This window comes from Histomonas meleagridis (assembly GCF_020186115.1).
Source record: "Histomonas meleagridis strain 2922-C6/04-10x chromosome Unknown contig_1, whole genome shotgun sequence".
NCBI lineage: Eukaryota > Parabasalia > Tritrichomonadida > Dientamoebidae > Histomonas > Histomonas meleagridis.
The window spans coordinates 662,552-677,194 of record NW_027150746.1 but is presented as its reverse complement, the minus strand read 5'-3'; the positions used below and the strand labels follow the sequence as shown (position 1 = coordinate 677,194).

At 31.3% G+C, this 14,643-nt stretch overlaps 10 protein-coding genes across 10 annotated transcripts; 3 read left to right on the top strand and 7 right to left on the bottom strand.

The window, feature by feature from the left end:
* Positions 1–1,163: 1,163 nt before the first annotated feature.
* On the bottom strand, positions 1,164–1,835 carry GO595_000192 (uncharacterized protein; the record flags this gene model as incomplete). The annotated part of the gene is made up of 1 exon (XM_067914768.1): positions 1,164–1,835. One exon carries the CDS (start codon positions 1,833–1,835, stop codon positions 1,164–1,166), a length of 672 nt encoding a protein of 223 aa, XP_067779647.1.
* Positions 1,836–4,980: 3,145 nt separating this feature from the next.
* GO595_000191 (protein phosphatase 1 regulatory subunit 27) lies at positions 4,981–5,367 on the bottom strand (the record flags this gene model as incomplete). Its single annotated transcript, XM_067914757.1, has 1 exon — positions 4,981–5,367. The coding sequence occupies one exon, from the start codon at positions 5,365–5,367 to the stop codon at positions 4,981–4,983; it is 387 nt and encodes a 128-aa protein (XP_067779646.1).
* Positions 5,368–5,844: 477 nt separating this feature from the next.
* GO595_000190 (uncharacterized protein) lies at positions 5,845–6,462 on the bottom strand (the record flags this gene model as incomplete). The annotated part of the gene is made up of 1 exon (XM_067914746.1): positions 5,845–6,462. The coding sequence occupies one exon, from the start codon at positions 6,460–6,462 to the stop codon at positions 5,845–5,847; it is 618 nt and encodes a 205-aa protein (XP_067779645.1).
* Positions 6,463–6,750: 288 nt separating this feature from the next.
* GO595_000189 (Transmembrane amino acid transporter protein) lies at positions 6,751–7,929 on the top strand (the record flags this gene model as incomplete). The annotated part of the gene is made up of 1 exon (XM_067914734.1): positions 6,751–7,929. The coding sequence occupies one exon, from the start codon at positions 6,751–6,753 to the stop codon at positions 7,927–7,929; it is 1,179 nt and encodes a 392-aa protein (XP_067779644.1).
* Positions 7,930–8,285: 356 nt separating this feature from the next.
* Positions 8,286–8,963, top strand: GO595_000188 (BTB/POZ domain containing protein; the record flags this gene model as incomplete). The annotated part of the gene is made up of 1 exon (XM_067914723.1): positions 8,286–8,963. One exon carries the CDS (start codon positions 8,286–8,288, stop codon positions 8,961–8,963), a length of 678 nt encoding a protein of 225 aa, XP_067779643.1.
* Positions 8,964–10,339: 1,376 nt separating this feature from the next.
* Positions 10,340–10,726, bottom strand: GO595_000187 (Histone H2B; the record flags this gene model as incomplete). The annotated part of the gene is made up of 1 exon (XM_067914712.1): positions 10,340–10,726. The coding sequence occupies one exon, from the start codon at positions 10,724–10,726 to the stop codon at positions 10,340–10,342; it is 387 nt and encodes a 128-aa protein (XP_067779642.1).
* A 153-nt stretch (positions 10,727–10,879) lies between these two features.
* Positions 10,880–11,281, top strand: GO595_000186 (Histone H2A; the record flags this gene model as incomplete). The annotated part of the gene is made up of 1 exon (XM_067914702.1): positions 10,880–11,281. One exon carries the CDS (start codon positions 10,880–10,882, stop codon positions 11,279–11,281), a length of 402 nt encoding a protein of 133 aa, XP_067779641.1.
* A 255-nt stretch (positions 11,282–11,536) lies between these two features.
* On the bottom strand, positions 11,537–12,628 carry GO595_000185 (histidinol-phosphate aminotransferase; the record flags this gene model as incomplete). The annotated part of the gene is made up of 1 exon (XM_067914691.1): positions 11,537–12,628. One exon carries the CDS (start codon positions 12,626–12,628, stop codon positions 11,537–11,539), a length of 1,092 nt encoding a protein of 363 aa, XP_067779640.1.
* Positions 12,629–13,073: 445 nt separating this feature from the next.
* On the bottom strand, positions 13,074–13,742 carry GO595_000184 (uncharacterized protein; the record flags this gene model as incomplete). Its single annotated transcript, XM_067914680.1, has 1 exon — positions 13,074–13,742. One exon carries the CDS (start codon positions 13,740–13,742, stop codon positions 13,074–13,076), a length of 669 nt encoding a protein of 222 aa, XP_067779639.1.
* A 205-nt stretch (positions 13,743–13,947) lies between these two features.
* GO595_000183 (uncharacterized protein) lies at positions 13,948–14,610 on the bottom strand (the record flags this gene model as incomplete). The annotated part of the gene is made up of 1 exon (XM_067914669.1): positions 13,948–14,610. One exon carries the CDS (start codon positions 14,608–14,610, stop codon positions 13,948–13,950), a length of 663 nt encoding a protein of 220 aa, XP_067779638.1.
* Positions 14,611–14,643: the final 33 nt, after the last annotated feature.

The window sequence follows — 14,643 nt, the reverse complement described above, 5'->3', positions numbered from 1 at the left end:
GTTCGGACATGTTATACTGTCGAAAAGGAATCCTTTTGGCAAGTAATGCGCAAGAGATCCTTTTGGACGAAGGAGTCGGAGACGCAAATGGGAATAAAAATTGAGCGCCTCGGATATACAGAAAAGAATTAAATAGGTAATTTTTAGTTTTGTGAGATGTTGATTCGATGAATAGGAAATGACTGAATATGTAATAAGAAGTGAGAAAATCCAATAGTATAAGCAATTCTTAACGCATGAGTTATCTTTGATAGAGAAAATAGGTATCGTAGTGTGGGAATAAGTATGTACAAATACTGCTTCTAATGAACGCTTGGTATAATGAAATATCCACACAAAAGTAGAGCATGATAGATATGATGATTGAGGTGGATTTATAAAGTTTAAAAAAAAGAGCCATATAAAAATAGGAGGAATGTATTCGCATAAATCATTCATCATAAAGCTGAACTGTGGCCCTGAGTCTTTGATAGAAAATTCTTTGGAAGGGATTTCTTTCATAATTTGCTTATTTTGCAAAACTATTTCATCATTTTTATACATGTAATACAAACGAATTCTATTGGGATTAATCTTAGAGAAATCTACAGCTTCCTTTATAATTTTGTCAGAAATTTGATTTTCATCTATAGATATTATTTTAGTTTTGCCTTTATAACAAAGTTTAATTTCAGTCATTTTTAAAAGTGTCGTTGTAATATACAGAAAAAATAAGGGCACCCTAAAACAACCCCCATCAAACAAAGTATAAGTGAAGTGTAAAACTGACACTATAAACAAAAAAAATAATTATCTCAGCATCTGTTCCATAAAATTCCAAATAAATAAAAACACAATAATATATAATGTAAGTTAATATTAAATATTATGTATTCTATAAATATTACGATTTTTTGGAAAAATCGATTATTTATATTTCTATATTGTATTAAGATTTTTTCACATTATTAATAATACAATCAACCGATATTGAACTCCGATTTTTTCCAAGATATTTGAGTTTTTTTAAGCACACTTACCGATCAAAAGTGTACAAGTCGTAAGTGACGCGAACATAAATAAAGAGGTTCGCTAATGAGTCGAGAAATTAGATTAATAATAATAAAATTGAATAATATTACTTTATTTTTACGAATCAATTCATTTAGTATTCACAAAATAATTCATGCCGGATACAATACAACTCTTCCCTCCTTTAAGTCAATATCTGAAATTGATAGAACGGAATTATCCTTAAATGAGATTTCGATTTCTCCTTTTGTTATTGAGTCTATTGTTCCACTTAATTTATTTCTCATTCTTGTTTCAACGCTTACGCTATTTCCTTGGAAGAAAACTTGATCATGATAAAACATTGCTCTATCTGCAATTATTGTCATACTATTTGTATTTACGCCATCTGCTTGCATTTGTGAAATGATTTTAGAGAAGTCTTCTTGAAATACTGAAGATGGTGTTGTGGTTTTAGAAATATTGATTTGTTGTTGATTTTTGGCAGGTTTTTGAATTTCTGCTGAAAGGGAAGCATGCAGCTGTTGCCTTTCGGGTGGAATTAATTTGATGTATTCTTCAATTTCTTTTCCAAATTGTTTCAATAAATCACCAAATTGATGAAAAACACGATCTTGAATTTCTTTTTTCTTGAGATCATATCTCCTTTGGTATTCTTTTTCAATGCTTTCTTTTATTTCTTGTATTGATTTTTCAAGAAGACCTATATTTTGATCCCTCCAGCTCTGAGCATTTTGTGATCTGTTTTCTGCAAGCATGTCCATCAATTCAATATTTGATGGATGCTCTTGTTTACATATTAGAATTTCATCTTCTTGGAACATTTTTTGATTAGCTAATAAGGTTCTCCACTTTTGCCGATTAATCCTCATTCAAAATATATATTTGGCGGACGTTTAAAAAAATCTTCTATCGCTCGAATCTGTAAAGTATTTGATATTCATATCGTATAACGGTCGACGGAGTGAATGTTTGTTGTTCCGAATCTTGACCCACAACAAAATAAGATACAAAATCCATATTTTGTTGGAGATGATGTGTTCTAAAAACAACAATTGAAAAACATAACAATACACATAAGCGCTCAAATTTTGGTTTGCTATTTAACGGTCGAGTATTTAATGAAATGTACTTTTATTTCAATTTTCTGAACCACCTGGCACTTTTTTATTAATGGAACTCTCGAAGTCCTTAGAATCCATAGTATTTAATCTCAACGAAAAAAATTTCGATACATCGGTTCAAGCAACAATTAATTTGTTTGTTAAGAGACTACCTTATACATTTAACTATCTTGTTTCTAGACTTATATACTCAGCTTTTGTTTCTCAACATAATAATGAAAAAATATATATTAAATACTTATTTGCACTAAAAGCAAAAGAAGAAGAAAAAGAAAAAAACGAAAGTAAAACTGAATCTAATATCGTGCAAATATTTTGTAAATATTTACTAGGAATAGACAAGCAAGAATCATATTTCCTTCTTGAGAAGATGATCGATGAAGAAATATCTGAACCATCTTTGGTAAACAGCATGAGCACATTATATTTTTCTCAATTTAAAACAAAAGAAAAAATAAATGAATTAATGAACAAATGGGCAGTACTTCATGAATTATCAAAAGATGATTGGAAGCTTCATATACAATATGTGAAAGAAGGAGTTAATCAATTAGAAATTGCGAAAGTACTTCGAAATGATGATTTAGAAAAGCTTCAAGAAATATCATCACAAAATGGTTTTAATTTTAATCAAAGAATTGAACCATCACCTTATGAAAGATGCTCATTTGTTAATACTGAAAATGTTTCATTAATTGATTATTGCGCATTTTTTGGTTCGATTAAATGTTTTAAATATTTGTTATTAAATAATTCGGATATTATAAATACATCTAAATATGCAATTGCAGGTGGAAACTTAGAAATTATTCATTTGTGCGAGCAAAATAATACATCGTTTACGGAAGCATATGAAACAGCGATAGAATTTCATCAAAATGAAATTTTTCATTATCTTTATGAAAATAAAATTGGAAAAATTTCATCTTCATTATTTTCTTTTAAAAAATCGAATTCCAATATCGAAAGTCAAGATAATTGTAATTTAAGTGAAGAAAATTTAATATATCTTGGAAAAAAATGTATGGAATTTAATAATTATGAAATCTTAATGTTTTTAGAAAAAGAAGGAATGAAAATGAATAATGAAATTATAGAAGAAATAGTATCAAAAGGAAATACATTCATAATAGAAAGTCAACAAATTCCAAATGAAATTTTACCATATTCAGTTGAATCAAAAAATATAGAAATAGTAAAATTACTTTTAGATAAAGAAGGAATTGATGTTAATGCAAAAAATATTCATTTGAATAATTTAGAATATGTTTTAATAATTTTTAATATGTTTTAATAATTTGAAATATGTTTTAATAATTTGAAACAGCACTTCATATAGCAGTTAGAAATAATAATATAGAAATAGTAAAATTACTTTTAGATAAAGAAGGAATTGATGTTAATGCAAAAACTATTCATTTGAATAATTTTTAATATGTTTTAATAATTTTATATATGTTTTAATAATTTGAAACAGCACTTCATATAGCAGTTAGAAATAATAATATAGAAATAGTAAAATTACTTTTAGATAAAGGAATTGATGTTAATGCAAAAAATATTCATTTGAATAATTTGTAATATGTTTTAATAATTTAGAATATGTTTTAATAATTTTATATATGTTTTAATAATTTGAAACAGCACTTCATATAGCAGTTAAAAATAATAATATAGAAATAGTAAAACTACTTTTTAGTAAAGAAGGAATTGATGTTAATGCAAAAACTATTCATTTTAATAATTTATAATATGTTTTAATAATTTGAAATATGTTTTAATAATTTAAAATACGCTTTAATAATTTAAAATACGCTTTAATAATTTGGAATATGTTTTAATAATTTAAAATACGCTTTAATAATTTAAAATACGCTTTAATAATTTGTAGTATGTTTTAATGATTTGTAATATGTTTTAATAATTTGAAATATGTTTTAATAATTTGAAACAGCACTTCATATTGCAGTTAGAAATAATAATATAGAAATAGTAAAATTACTTTTAGATAAAGGAATTGATATTAATGCAAAAAATATTCATTTGAATAATTTAGAATATGTTTTAATAATTTTTTATATGTTTTAATAATTTGAAATATGTTTTAATAATTTGGAATATGTTTTAATAATTTTGGATATGTTTTAATAATTTGAAACAGCACTTCATATTGCAGTTAGAAACAATAATATCAAAATCATAAAATTACTTTTAGATAAAGAAGGAATTGATGTTAATGCAAAATATATTCATTTGAATAATTTTATATATGTTTTAATAATTTGAAATATGTTTTAATAATTTGAAACAGCACTTCATATAGCAGTTAGAAATAATAATATAGAAATAGTAAAATTACTTTTAGATAAAGAAGGAATTGATGTTAATGCAAAAAATATTCATTTGAATAATTTGGAATATGTTTTAATAATTTAGAATATGTTTTAATAATTCGAAACAGCACTTCATATAGCAGTTAGAAATAATAATATAGAAATAGTAAAATTACTTTTAGATAAAGAAGGAATTGATGTTAATACAGAAAATATTCATTTGAATAATTTGTAATTTATTTTAATAATTTAGAATATGTTTTAATAATTCGAAACAGCACTTCATATTGAAATTGCTCAACAATTATGTTTCAAAGAAATAAAACAATTACTTAATGAAAAAGGATCAAACAACAATGGATTTAATCAGATGCGTTTCCCGATTCCCTTTAGTGGATAGATCTATTCAAAAAGTGAAACTTGATCGTTGCTTTAGTATACTCTTACACAAATCATTCTATAATTATTTTCGAATAAAAGTCTTCTAGATTAAATTTTTTATACAAAACTCTTTACATCTTTGTGACTATAAACTTTGGCTTTTCTTCACACGCATTTCCAACGACATGGAGCGTATCCAGCAATTCAGCCAACGAAGTAATGTTCTGATCAACAATTGCAATACGCGGCTTGCTTGGATCGCATTGCTGCTCCGCTTTCACCGTGTGCAGCATCTGCTCAATTTCGTCCGGATCAGGCTTGCGGATAATGTCAAACGCGCTTTTCCCAAGTCGGTTCTTTGCGTTCGGATTTGCGCCAAAGAGAAGAAGTTGTTTAACTATCTCAGGAACACCTTCACGAACGGCCATATGGAGTGCGGCAGGATTTTCGTCGACTTTAGCGCCTGCTATAAGAAGTGCTTTAACAATTTCTGTGTTATGTTCCTGAATTGCAATCATAAGTGGTGTAAGAAATTAAGAAAAAAAATTCCATAATGAGGAGATAATAAACTCTATCCTCTATGTCAATGGTCGCCCCAAAAAATATTAGAATATCAACAAAATTTGTGAGACCAAGATATGAGGCAAGATGAAGTGGGGTCCAGGAATTGCATAGAACATCAATGTCAAATTCAGAAACTAGAAAGTAATGAAACATGTCTACTTTCTGCATTAACATAGTAAAGTGTAGAAGTGGTGGATCTGAAAATGTTTTGTTCTTTACATAATATAAACCTGGAACCTGGAGTTAAAAGAAAAGCATACCCTTTGTAGTTTTAATGTATCTGGAGTAGCTGCTTGGATTAAAAGAGAAACATCCCCAGATTTGATGATTTCAAGGAGACTGTTGCTATCCATTAAAAGAACGTTAATTACGCGGTTTCGTAAATCATTTAAACTTATGACAACAAAACAAATGTGTGTGCAAACATTATTTTAAACAGTTTGTTGAAAACCAATTCGAAAATTAAAGCTTCCAGTTGTTGTTCTTCTTCTTCTTCTTTTTCTTTCTTTTGCAATTTCCCTTTTCCGTAACTCATTAAATCTACAATGTTCAGCTGTGAATTTCTTATCTTTAAGGCAAAACCAATTTTCAACAGGCCCTCGATTCCATTCATTATTAACACGAGTCATTTCTTCAACAATATGTTGTGCACGATGTTTTAACTCTTTTCTTGAAGTTTCAAAGGCTTCAAATGACATCAAATCGTTTTGATATGGGGACGAGCATTCACTTACTTTACCAACGTTTGGTGGCTTTATTGGTTTCTGTGACATAACTTCCAAATTTCTCATTGAAATCAAAGAGTTCCTAAATTCAACAGGTTCAATCCCTGCACCATCAACTTCCCAATATGAAAGATTGTCTTTCATTTGTGGTGGTGGTGGGTCAAAAACATGTAGAACTTTTGTTTTTGTAAATGCTTGAGTATCAATTTTCATTTTTCTTCTTTTTTCTTCAGGCGTTTTACATAGCCTTGGAGGTGTTTGTCCATGTGCTTTATACCAAGCATTTTTTGATTGTTCTTTTCTTCTTAGATATCCTCCATACATGCGTTGTAACGTGAAAACCGTTCCCGGGCACCCTATGACGTTAAAGCCTGTCCTGAATTCGTTTAACGTTTGATTGTTATTTCATCGTACAAGCTGATCCCCAAATCAATGTGATTTGATCACCTGTTAGAAATTCAGAATATTCAATCATGCGGTTAAAAAACAACACCCATTATGGAAGTAGAAACTGGCCATTCAGCATCTATTTCTCATCTTGATGGTGAGGATTCGTTAATAGACCCAAAGGCTAGTGGGGAAAAAAAGTATGTGTCTCAATTTTCAATTATCATGAATTTGATTAATTCTTTGATGGGTGCAGGCATTTTATCTGTTTCTAACTCATTCACGTTTTCAGGTTTTTATCCATCATTCATTTTACTTACTCTAGTTGCAGTTCTCTCATATTTTTCAGCATGCATTGTTGCACGACTTCAAATAGAAACAGGCGCAGAATCATTTGCTGACCTAGCACACAAGACAACAGGAAAAATTGGCAGTGGTGTTTTATCAGTATGTGTCGTTTTATTCTGTTACTCAACAATGGTTGCCTACTTAATCATTGGATGTAATGTCATCACCGATTTCTTTGCACTTGGCGGAATCAAAATTCCTGATGGTTGGGGTCGACCAGTTCTTGTACTTACATTTTGTATATGTGTTCCAATAGCAATGACATTTCCACGTCGTCTTACAATGCTTTCCATGATTTCAACGTCTGCTTTCTTCTGTCTTATTTTCTTCTTTGTCTCTATCATAATTAAAGCCTGTCAATTTTTCCCTAAAAATGGCATATGTCCAACCTGTGAGAACGGTCTCTTTTCCATGGGTCTTTTCAATGCCCTTGCTATCTACTCACTTAGCTTTGCCATGTCAGTAATTCTTCTCCCAATTCTTATGCAATCAGATCCGAATCTCAAGAAGCGTTACTTTAGCATTGGTGCCACGTTCTTTATCTGCTATCTTTTTGTTATGGTTCCCGGCGTGATTGGGTACCTTATGTTTGGTAAGGAAACCAAGGAGGTTATTTTGGACTCTTTCCCTCAAAAAGACGTTTTGATGATTATCGTCAAAGCCGGTTATTTTGTCGTTTTAACGGCCTCCTATCCGGCTATCGGTCTAACCGCCATGGCAACGTATTCAAGAGTTTTCTTTAAGGAAGACGAAGCTCAAAAATTGCCTTGGGGAAAGCGTGCTGTATGTTTACTAACTGAAAACTTACCTCCACTTCTAATTACATTGTTTATTCCAAACGTAAGACCGGCTCTAGCTATCGGTGGTGCACTTGGTGGATGTATGACAAACTTTTTCTTCCCTGCTATATTCACTATTATATTGTCACCAAATAGATGGTTTTCATGGAAGAATATACCAATGGTGCTATTGGCAGCATTTGGCATTATTGCAACAGTAATTAGCACTTACGAGGGTGTGTTAGATGCAATCCGCTCGTTTAGCAAAAAGCAATAAATAGAAACTATTTAGTTAGTCCAAAATGGATATCCAATAAAACAATCTCACTAAAGGCCTTTACTTTAACATTTAATTTATATTATACATAATACGTACAAATGAGAACAAATATACTTTACAGAAACTGAGTGTAAGTAAATAAATAATAAAATATAATAAATGTCATTTTTACATCAATAATAATTAAATCTGATGAAATCATCTGAGCCAATTGAAGGTATGTTTCTACTTCCGAAACTTTATGATTTGGCCAAAATAGCCAAAAATTTGCATGGTCATGTATTCACAAAAACCGCCACTAAAACCGTTTCTAATCAGTTTTTCTCTTAATGTCTTACCCTTGGGCATCTCAGATGATTGAGGTCAGATCAAGAAGTGGTTGGTCTGCTAAGGTTTATGAACCATTGATTCGTCACCGTTGGGCTTTTTATGCTCGTGATCCTGCTCAGGCATTGGCAAAGCTTCAACAATTGCCACCAAACACAATTCAAGCCATCTTGGAACATCTTTACGCAAATACCCCTGTAGCTAGGACAAACTTACCAGCTTTTAAAGCTTGTAAAATTGTTGATTCAATTCCATTTGAATCAACATTCCACCGCGATATGACAAGTCTCTTAGAGGATGAAACTTCTTGTGATTTTTCACTTCTCCCTCGCGATTCTGAGGATCGTGTTAACGTTCATCGTTTTATGTTATTTGCTCGATCTGGATTCTTCCGCCAACAATTCGAAAGAAATCCAACCCTCTTCCAATTTAGGGATCCAAACATGAGCAAAACAGCTCTCCAAATGTTTGCACGATATCTTTATACAGGAAAATTAGAACCAATCGATGTTGTTGGTTTCGTTGATCTATTTGGAGCAGGAAAGAATTATCAATTTCGTGATCCAGAAGAACTTGATTTTCTTGCTATGAACGCTCTTTCCAAATTGCTATCACCACAAAACGCAGTCGAGGTTAAAGCACGTGCAGAAGAACGTGGAATCAGAGAAGTTATTGACCTCGTTCAACAACACTTCCCTTGCTAAGCAATAAATAAAAATGATTTCTTCGAAAAGTGATGATGGAAACGTTTAAATATTCTGACTAAACCACAATAATCAATTCAATTATTTCAATGAATTTCTGCGTTGGAAACGTTTAGACATCTTTTAAGTTTTTTTTTATGCTTTGTGCTTGAACGAAAGAAAAGGCAAAAAAATAATATTTCACACAACACCTGATGTACTTCTTGAGATTTAAATTCAACACAGTAAATAAAAAGCAGTACACTGTTGATATTTTATTTATTATAAATATTTGTGATGGGAACTGTGTTTTTGCATGATACCTCAAAAATTCTTGAATATAATTCATAGGGATGAATTACGCATCTAAAACTGTTTTCAATTTACTCTTTTTTAAAAAAAATTCATAATGAAAAATTTCATTAATACATAAAAAGTAATTATTTTCATTGACAACATTAAGTCACAAGTATGTTTAACCCGGCGGATCTTTCTGATATTATTTTGTTATTTTAATAGTTAAGGAAAAAAATCCCTTGTATAAAAAGTTAAACGATATATAAATTTAATTTTCATGAATAAAGAGTAAAGCATTATAAATTGATGTGCAATAATTTTTCAATAATTTTCTACTTGCCACTCTTTTGAATGGATAACAACTTCTTCATTCGATTGCCGAGAAATATTCAATTGCACTCAGATTTTTCATTGGATAAATCTTTGGAAATTTCAATATATAATATGCAAATTGGAACTTTTTGTTATCACTTTTGATATAAAACTCTCAGTTCATTATTATTTTTTTTCATTTTGACTTCATTTTTCATATGCTCAATTCTATATCTGAGGAGCTAACTCAAAAATGCAAGACAAGTATAGAAAATGAACATAAAGTAAATGTTATGATTAACATTTTGACAACAACAGCTTCATTCCTTGAATCAAATCCTAATAAAGCACAAGAAATTTTCTATCTAACTGGTGTTCTGTTTTTTATTAAAGATCAAGCTGTTGGTTTATGTAGACAGCGTTTTCAAGCATTTGCAAAAACTTTATCAACTCCTATATGTACAACATCAATTAATAATTATTTTAGATGTCTTCATTATCATTATTCTCAAAAGCCAATCTTTGATCTTGTATATAAATATTATTATACAAATGTATTAAAAGTTGAACCTAATATTAGTTTTAATGCAAGGAAAATGACATTTAGGATTTCACATAATTTGAATTTCATTCCTTTAAAAAAACAACCAACAATTGAAATTAAGGCTCAACCAACTTATAAGTTTGATACATACCTTTCACCTTCATATCCATGGCATCTTCATTTCGTTGAATAAAAAAAAAATTATTTTTTAAAAATTAGTCAATTGGAATGAGAGAAAAATATTTTACTCAGCATTGAATTTTGCGACAGCTTTACCACCTTCTGAAACAGCATGCTTGGCAAGATCACCTGGAAGAACAAGACGAACTGCTGTTTGAATTTCGCGGGATCCAAGTGTGTTGCGATCATTCATATCTACAAGGCGGGCACCTTCACGTGCAATACGTTCGAAGATATCTGTAACAAAGTTATTCATGACTAACATAGCTTTGTTAGAAATACCAATATCTGGATGAACTTGCTTGAGAACTTTGAAGATGTAAGATGAGAAAGATTCGTTCCTCTTCTTATGACGTTGCTTCTTTTCTTTTTCAGTTTCAGCTGGAGCTTCTCCTTCAACAGCTGGCTTCTTTTCTGTTGGTGTCTTTGAGGCTGGTTTCTTGGTTGACATCTTGGAAATGAGCTTGTTGCAAGCCCGCGCTAAAACAGTTTTCGATTTTCAATGATGCCATTTTAGACCCATGATATTTGAACAAAACAAGATTTTGAAATGGCGCCTAAATGCTGGATAATGGCGGCAAAAGAATGAGTTCATTTATTTCATATGCCAGCCAAGAAAGGTGTTAAGAAAACAGCTACAAAGACAGCAGTTGATGGAGAACGTGCTCATCCAAAGACAAGGTCAAGTCGTGCAGGACTTCAATTCCCAGTCGGTCGTTTACATCGTTTCCTTCGTGAAGGTCGTTACGGAGATCGTGTTGGTGCAGGAGCTCCAGTCTTCATGGCAGCAGTTCTTGAATATCTTACAGTCGAAGTTTTGGAACTTGCTGGAAATGCAGCTCGTGATAACAAGAAGACAAGAATTTCACCACGTCATATCATGCTTGCTATCCGTAATGATGAAGAATTAAATCAACTTCTTTCCAATATCACAATTGCATCAGCAGGTGTTGTTCCACATATTCACAAAGTTCTTCTCGGACAAACTAAGAAGAAGGAAGAGTAAATTTTATTTTGTTTCTTCTGAAATTTTTTCTATTTTTTTAATCAAAGTTTATATTAAAAAAGATTTATTTTCATTGAGATATCTAAAAAAATTAATTTCTAGAAGAATTTCCCTTTAAATAATAGATATGTTTCTGAATACAAATGAAATTGAACTTTATATTCTTTGAATTAAAAATTAAATCAATTTTTAGAATTTTCGAAACTTAAACATCTTTTCTCAGTACAATTCATTTGTGAAAGAAAGTGGTTTTATTCACTGATTTCCAGCTTCGATCAGATCCATTAATTTCTTGTCTGCCTTCCAAGCATCCACCAGTTCCTTGAAATACTCAATTCTTCTGATAGCTATTCTCAAATGGTCGGGCTTTCCGAATGAGTCGCAGTTACGCACCGGCATTCCATTGTCAAACGCCACTTTTTCTGCCACTTTTGCGCATTCACTCGATGGCATTTTTACGTAAACGTACGGAACCCATAACGGCGACTTTTCGTTTGGCTCAAGTTTCATCTCTTTCAAGATTTTGACCATCTCTGCTTTGATGGCCGGGGTCTCGCGCCACATTTCATCAAAGTAACCTTCTTCATGAAGAGCTGCAACAAAGAAATCTTGAGCAAATCCATTAACACTCCATGGCGCTTGAAGTTTGGCAATACGAGCAATCATTGCTTTGCTCGAAATGACAGAGCCAAGACGAATAAGTGGGCATGCAAATGGTTTTGTCCACGAGATTATGACAACAACCCTATCACCAAATTCATCAATAAGATTGATGGCTGATGACTTCTGCCAATCTTTGCCTTTGTTGATAAGGAAAGATTCGTCAATAATAAATGTGGAATTTTGATTTTGTGATATGAGATCGCGGAGTTCGTTGAGTTCAAGATAATTACCTGTGGGTGTGTTAGGATTGATAATAATTGTTATTGTGGAAGGTTCGTCAAAGCTTGATACCTGTATATGTCCTGCACTTTGGGCAGCACGAGCATATTCATGATATTGACAATCCCATGGACCTTCTTTATATGTGGTAGTAGGTGGAAATACACGAAAGAGTACATCAATAAGTTCACTTGACCCATTGCCCATTAATATTTGCATAGGATCAATTCCTAAATAATCAGCTAAATGGCATCGTGGTACCCATGCATCCTGATCTGGGTAATGTTCAAGGTCAACTATTGCTTTTTTGGCTGCTTCTATGGCAGTTTTTGGTGGTCCGCTGATATTGGTTGAAACCGAAAAATCAACCTTGAAGTTTGGGCATTGATAGAATGATTGTCCGCCATGGAAACATTCTACTGCTGGTTTTACATAATGAAGGCGAGGGTCGGAAGATTCAGACATCTTTTTTTTGTTGACCATTTCAGTCAAAAATTCAATTATGGACGATCAATATTTTCTGAAAAAAAAATGACTTGACAAAATGTGGTGTTATGCATTGTTATAACATTGGTAAAATATTTTAATCATACTCCTCAAATCATGCTAACGATTGGCTAATGCTATGAAGTGTTTTTGATTGAAATCTGATTTTATTGAATTTAGAATTTTTTTAATTAAATGAAAAAAAATCCACATGAAAAAAAACATACTTACATTGGCTCAAAGAAATCGCTATTTTGTTGCTTGAATATGTTGTTATTGAGAAAGCATTGATTCCTTTAATAAAATTTAATGTTATTTTTAGGCTGTTTGATGTTTGTTTTCTTAAATGTTTTGCTATTTACGTTGAAAAATTTAGTAAATTGACAAAAATTTAAACAGTCAAAAACTTTTTTAGTGTAAAAACTCACTCTGTAGCAGGAGGATTTTGCTTTACTTCTGTTGGTGTGGCTTCTGGAGTAGCGGTTGGCTGTTGATTTGGTAATTTAAGAATAAACGCATTTTTGTAAATCTTGTCCAAAAGTTCTCTCATGTGCTGATTATCGAGCTTGTATTCTGTTTCGTTTCCAGTCGAAGTAATTTGCAGTTTGAATGCTCCTCCTTTCCATAATGGAGTTATCTTCATGTCCTTAAGATTTATTGTATTTTGTATTGCGTTGCTCTTTAATATGTTTATCCTATCACTTTCTAGTTGCCATGTGGTGTTTCCTGTGAAAATACCAGGAACTTTGATATTAGAACATTGATATCCTTTAATAGGTTGTCTGTCTGTTGCCACACTCTCACGCCAGCTTTTATAAGCGAAGCAAACCTGATTGAAAAAGTCGAGTATATCAAATGGATCATAAGTAAAAACGAAGAAAGAGACTGATGTAAAGCCATCCCCATCGTAAAATTCGAGTACGTCTGGTCTGTCAGCGTAATTGTTTGTTGGTCGAACTTTTAAAACGCCAATATGATATGATACAAAAGGTTCTTTGCCATTATCTGCTGAGATATTAATAAAATTGTCTTTTACTTCAACCCAGTATGGTTTCCACGTTTTGGCGCCTTGGATCATAATATTTAAAAACATCTTTCGAAAATGACAAACCGTCCAAAACCGTTACTGAAATTGTTTTTCTTTAAAAAAAAGTCAAAGCATTATCTGGAAATATTTTTTTCTTATTTAAATGATAAAAAAGAATAAATGAAATTCAATGCCTAAAGATTATGCCTAATAGTTTTTGTTTTTTTTAAAAAAAAAAAAAAGATTTGCAATTTCAAAACAAACAATTAATTTACTCATTTGGCCGAGGTACCTGCTCAGTATGATAGGTTTTATGATAGTTATATAAGAAGCATTCAATTGCATTTTTCAAATTTGTACTGTTCGAACATATGAATTCTTTCGTCGTTAAAGTATCATTCTCCAATGTGTCAATGCAAAGATTAGTGTGGGAACTTGCATATAAAGACTTGATGCAATTAAAAGGAATTGTTTCTTTTGAATCTTCTTTTGCAATTTCTATGCCGCTGAGACTTTCGCCAATTTCAACCGAATTTTTCCCGATTAGACCAAATAGATGTGAAGTTGTAACACATTGAAATTTAATTGTGCTTTGAATAAGATTATCGGAAATTGCTTTAGCAAGAAGTTCTTTACCTGCAATGATAAACTCATAGAGTTGGATGATATCAAATCTATTTGTTGTTTGAATGAAAATTTTGTATGACCCTGATTGTGTTGATGTCTCGAGAACAAGCGATGATTGTGAATCAGTTTCATCGCATGCATCAGAAATATTTGTTATATCTAATGGAATAAAAAAATTACAAGGTTGACCTATTTTTTTTGTAAATTCAAGCCAATACCCTTGAACTACAATAAATAATTCTTCCCAGTGAAGGGCTGATTGACCTTGTGCTATTTTTCCGAAACATATAAACCTATTGACTTCCATTGGGAAAGTCTAACGGTCAATTTATGCGTCACT